The sequence below is a fragment of the Taudactylus pleione genome, unplaced genomic scaffold (genome assembly GCF_031769625.1).
Source record: "Taudactylus pleione unplaced genomic scaffold, aTauple2 ptg000400l, whole genome shotgun sequence".
In the NCBI taxonomy this organism is placed as follows: domain Eukaryota; kingdom Metazoa; phylum Chordata; class Amphibia; order Anura; family Myobatrachidae; genus Taudactylus; species Taudactylus pleione.
The window spans coordinates 198,077-204,076 of NW_028284802.1; the positions used below are offsets into that span (position 1 = coordinate 198,077).

Genomic DNA, 6,000 nt, shown 5'->3' on the forward strand with positions numbered 1-6,000 from the left:
CCTACATGTCACCATACCTATGTAGTAGTCTTATCAGCCTCGTACGTGCCTACATGTCACCATACCTATGTAGTAGTCTTATCAGCCTCATATATGCCTACATGTGACCATACCTATGTAGTAGTCTTATCAGCCTCGTACGTGCCTAAATGTCACCATACCTATGTTGTAGACTTATCAGCCTCGTACGTGCCTAAATGTCACCATACCTATGTAGTAGACTTATCAGCCTCGTACATGCTTACAAGACACCATACCTATGTAGTAGACTTATCAGCCTCGTACGTGCCTAAATGTCACCATACCTCTGTAGTAGGCTTATCAGCCTCGCACATGCTTACATGCCACCATACCTATGTAGTAGACTTATCAGCCTCGTACATGCTTACAAGACACCATACCTATGTAGTAGACTTATCAGCCTCGTACGTGCCTAAATGTCACCATACCTCTGTAGTAGGCTTATCAGCCTCGTACATGCTTACATGTCACCAAACCTATGTAGTAGGTTTATCAGCCTTGTGCATTCCTACATGTCCGCATACCTATGTAGTAGGTTTATCAGCCTCGTACATGCTTACATGACACCATACCTATGTAGTAGGTTTATCAGCCTCTTACGTGCCTAAATGTCACCATACCTCTGTAGTAGGCTTATCAGCCTCGTATATGCTTACATGACACCATACCTATGTAGTAGGCTTATCAGCCTTGTACTTTCCTACATGTCCGCATACCTATGTAGTAGGTTTATCAGCCTCGCACATGCCTACATGTCACCATACCTATGTTGTAGGCTTATCAGCCTTGTATATGCCTACATGTCACCATACCTATGTAGTAGGTTTATCAGCCTTGTATATGCCTACATGTCACCATACCTATGTAGTAGGCTTATCAGCCTTGTATATGCCTACATGTCACCATACCTATGTAGTAGGATTATCAGCCTCATTGTCAGGTTTGCAGGGGTAGAATCCCCTACTGAGGGGTCGTGATCTAGATCTGGAAGGCTTCGGGGTGAAAGGCCTGGATACAAAAGCTCCTCATCCACAGATCTTGGACGTTGGCGAGACCTGGTCAAAGGTGCGGAATCTAACCTGCAGGGACCCCTCCGTGAGGGATATGGGCTTAGCTGCACCCTGCAGGCAGGTCACGGTCCTTTGACCAGGTATCCAAGACCCGTGGGAATGGAGGCTCAAGATATCAGCAGCCTAAGGGTAGAGAAACAATACTTGAAAGTATTCCAGGAAAACAGTACTGACACACTTAGCACAACTGGGTGGCACTTGAGAGGATACAGGGAGTGACGTGTGGAATGGCACTAGAAGGATACTTGAAGAAATGCACAGGAGAAGGCGAGCTGACGCACCTTTGCGCTGCGGAGTGGCACACAAGAGAAACACAAAGGATACACAGGGAGATAGCGTGCTGACGCACTTTAGCACCACAGGTAGAACACGAGGGATACACAGGAAGATGGCGTGTGGACGCACTTTTGCAGCACGGGGTGGCACAGGTAATATATATACAGGCTGAGAGGTATTGCACTGTAGCTCACAGGAGGCACTGATAACTTAATGCACAGGCAAGGATGTTCGTCGCACTGCTGCTCACTCAAAAACACTGGCAGTAATACGCAGGTAGAGATGTTATAGCACCGTCACTGAAAATGAAGCTCTAGGCTGAGATGTAATTAACACTGCTGCTCACAGGGAACATTTGTAGCTAGAGATGAGCGGGTTCGGATTTACTCGGTTTTACTCGGATCTCAAAACGGCATTTTATTGGCTATCGGCCATCACGTGTTTTGGATAGCCAATAAAATAAATCCGAACTAATCCGAACTTGCGGTAAAATGGCGATAAGAACCGAGTAAATCCGAACCCGCACATCTCTACTTGTAGCTGGTAATCCCAGAGAAGGGATGCAGCTGTGAGATACTCAGGATAAGCTTGTGGCTTGAAATCACAGAAACAGCATGCACAGGCAGAGAAGTTAATCACACTGGTGCTGAAAGGAGACACTGGAACTCCTACACACAGAGAGATGTAATAGCACTGCTGCTCATTGGAAAACATTGGCATTAGGAACACAGGCAGAGATGTAGATCGCACTGCTGCTCACTGTAAAGATCTGGAACAAATGCTTGGAATCCAAAGGAACCTGGAACAAAGCTCAACTAGTAAACTAGAAGTGAACTGTTGATCAGGCAACTTCCTGGAGTTCTGGAGGCGGATTTATACCCAGGGGTAGCAGATGATTGGTGCACAGCGTCAGCTGACTGAAGATCATGCTACCACAGGTTAGGAGGACTGTCACATGATAGGAACTGTCATGGTGGCGCCCATGATGGGAACTCCGATCCCCAACACACACAGCCGACCATGGGAGTCCGCAAAAAGCACCTAAGGCAGAATACTCAGCCTCTCGCCCATCACTGCACCAGACGTCTGACCGCAAGGATGTCAGGGGAAGCCAGCATGGAGGTGAGAGAGGGACGATCCTAGGCTGAACCCTGACACTCGTACATGCCTACATGTCACCATACCTATGTAGTAAGCTTATCAGCCTCGTATATGCCTACATGTCACCATATCTATGTAGTAGGCTTATCAGCCTCGTATATGCCTACATGTAACCAGCAATGTACAGAGAGGGCCAATCATTCTTTTTTCCCTGTTTTTATTTGCTTTACAATTGCAGCCCTTACTCAAAAACATTTTAATTAAAATGAATATACAGGCGGTAACCCCCCTTTAGGCCGAGCTGTATTTGTTCACCAGCCAGTGGATGGGCAGAATACACAATGGGGGTCATTCAGACCCGGTCGTTAGCGTCGATGCGCTCGGACCGGGTCGATGGCCCCCCACAGAGCATGCGCACGACGGCGCCGGCGCCGTCGTGCACATGCGTGAGACCTGCTACGACCGACAGCGCCAGTCGTAGCGGGTCTCGATCCAAAGGGGGCAAGCTGTCGATGTTGATTGACAGCTCGCCCCGTTTGGAAGCCGGGCCAGGGGGGTGGCAGCCCAAACGGAGGCGTTCCCATGGGAACGCCTACCGTTTGGGGGAGGCCCCACTGACATCACTAGTGATGTCAGTGGAGAGCTTCCGGCTCAGACAGAGCCAGAAGCTCTCCGGGGCTTACGACAAGTGAGACCCTACCCTAGGGTCTCGTCGTAAGCCCCGATGGTCGCGATGGTCTTGACCATCACGACCATCACCTTAGGCGGTCGTAAGGCTGTGGGTGTTAACCCACAGCCTTACCACCGCAAAGGAGGACGTCTTGAAAATTCAAGAGGTCCTCCCCTCATTCAGACCGACCGCACGCTCTGTGCGACCGGCTCTGAATGAGGTCCAATGTTCCATGTAATGTTCACTACAGTAACATAACCAAATATTGCGACTCAACAAGCGGTTACACCTGAAGTTTCTTCGTTCCCCCCAGTCACTCATCCTTGCCTGGTATAAACCTACAGGCTCAAAATAAAAATGTTAATAATATACCCTCACCCGATACTTTGTTGTAAACAGATTAATGTTCTTCCTATACACTACTGCCGCACTGTTTTTAGCCTTTGATATTGGTCCTCAGATTTCCTGCAGATGCTCTGTCTGTATCTCTGTTGTTATAAACAAAGAGATACAAATAAAGAAATATATAGGTTAAAAAAAATAATAATGAAATGTTGGTTTTGGTGCAAAATATCTCATCCAGTGACTGCAAGTACTAATATAGGATAGCTAAAAGCACTGATTTCTATATATGATTTACACCTCTCAGATACAACTACTGTAACTTATACCACAAGGTATTACATAGGGGATTATTTCTAGAGTGGCAGGTCAGACACTGGGGTAATGAATGGCTTTATGTGCTCTGTATTAGACACCAGTACAGTAAGAGGTACAGTATGGGAACAGGAAATGGACGTACATCTCAGATTCTCGCCATAGTCTCCTATGTGCACCCAGCTTTACATTACTGATCCTCAACAGGGAAAATTCCTCGTAATAAAGTTTTACAATAACTAATTTTTCAATAGAAAATATTTTTCTATAAAGTTATAGTAACCTAAATAGACACCAAAAAGAGGACAGGTTATTGTGCGAGTCTGTATCATAGAAACATAGAATTTTTGGCGGCAGATAAGAACCACTTGGCCCATCTAGTCTGCCCCTGTGTGTTTGTGTGTGTGTCTGTGTATTGTGTTTATGTAATACTGCCCATGCAATTTGTATTCAAAAATAGGTAATAAGTACTTACAATAAACTTTATTTTTCTATGAATTATGAAAGCACTTAAAAAATACTGCCATTCCGTGACCGATTCTTATCCCCTAACCCTTCATATACAAGGGGTGCAAGAAGCCGGCCCTTATAGTAAGGTGCAAAATACAGCTGAGCAGTAATCACAGGCATGAAGTGATGGAGGGTGTGCGATGTAATGTTCATATTATACTATATAACTATAGGACACTAATCATTCTTGTCACTTTGCCTATACAGAGTATCTCTCACCAGCGGATCGCTTGGTAGGTGCAATCCCTGGAAAGTGCCCGCTGGTTTGGTCTTGGTCAGCATAGTGACGTATCCTCTGAACTTCTCCACTAGTGTCCAAGGCTTGTTGGCACCAATATTAGAGCTGCAGCCTGTACTGTGTTATAAGTGGGCCGATATACGTATGGAACTCCACAATGAGACGCATGGCGGATTCATTCTTTTGGGGTTTTCCGAGATGCCTCACCTTCGCCTCCATCTGTTTTTCTTAATTTTTGGAGCTTACATCCTCTGCCTTGTAGGAAATATTTTCATTCTCATGCTCATTTTGTCACAGCCCCAGCTCCGCACGCCAATGTACGTGCTGATGGGGAACCTTGCTTTTGTGGATGTTTGCTTCACATCTATCATTATCCCGAGGGCCCTGTACGGTCTCCTTCCTGGGGACACACACATCTCCTTCCATGCCTGCTTCATCCAGCTCTTCCTCTTCCTTGCAATCGGTAACATGGACAGCTTTCTGCTGGCAATAATGGCCTTAGACCGATACGTTGCGATATGTTATCCATTACGTTACTTATTTTTTATGAACATAAGGAGGTGCGTCTGTCTGCTGATTTCCTCCTGGGTGATTGCGATCCTCCACTCTACCCTGTACACAGCCATGACCTCTTCTCATTCGTACTGTGATTGGGTCATCCACCACTTCTTCTGTGACCTGCCGGTGATAATGACGTTGTCCTGCTCAGGCACTTCGGATTTTCATCAGATGGTTGTCTTCATTGAAGGACCTATTGTCATCTTTAGCCCAGTCCTCTTCATCCTAGGGTCCTATATACTGATCATCTGCGCTGTGTTGAATCTTCGTACATCCCAAGGCAGGTGGAGAACCTTCTCTACCTGCTCCTGTCACCTCACCATGGTCATCATGTTTTACAGCACCGTTATATTTATGTACTTTCGCCCAAGCTCCATCTATTCCCCGACCAACGACCGGGTGATCAGTATAGTATACAGCATTATTATACCCATGCTTAATCCATTTATATACAGCCTGAGGAACAAGGAGATCAAATCTACGGTAAGAAGAGTTCTACAATATGTATGACAAGTGGACATAAGGCAGATTTAATTCACATATGGTGGCTTTGTCCCAGAACTTGGAATACACATATAAAGCTTGAAGAAATAGTTTATATTAAATGTCAATTTTCTCCATGGTTTGCCCCCTTTTATCCTTAAAGTCCCTTTGGAAAGAAAATTACATTAAAATTGAAACAAAATTAAAAAATGTATTCATATGATTATTGCAGCATGACTGATTAATATATCACCCATATATTCTGATGGAAGATACTATATAATACTGTGAGATAATATTGAACAATTGTGTTTTGGTTTTCTTTTAATAAACATATGTTTATTATTATTATTATTATTATTATTATTTATTTATTTATTTTTTTTAAATAAAATTTTCTCCTTTATTGATCCATA

At 44.7% G+C, this 6,000-nt stretch overlaps 1 protein-coding gene across 1 annotated transcript; it reads left to right on the forward strand.

The window, feature by feature from the left end:
* Positions 1-1,344: 1,344 nt before the first annotated feature.
* On the forward strand, positions 1,345-5,611 carry LOC148506477 (olfactory receptor 1L4-like). The gene is made up of 2 exons (XM_088446509.1): positions 1,345-1,519; positions 4,806-5,611. The coding sequence occupies exons 1-2, from the start codon at positions 1,345-1,347 to the stop codon at positions 5,609-5,611; spliced, it is 981 nt and encodes a 326-aa protein (XP_088302635.1).
* Positions 5,612-6,000: the final 389 nt, after the last annotated feature.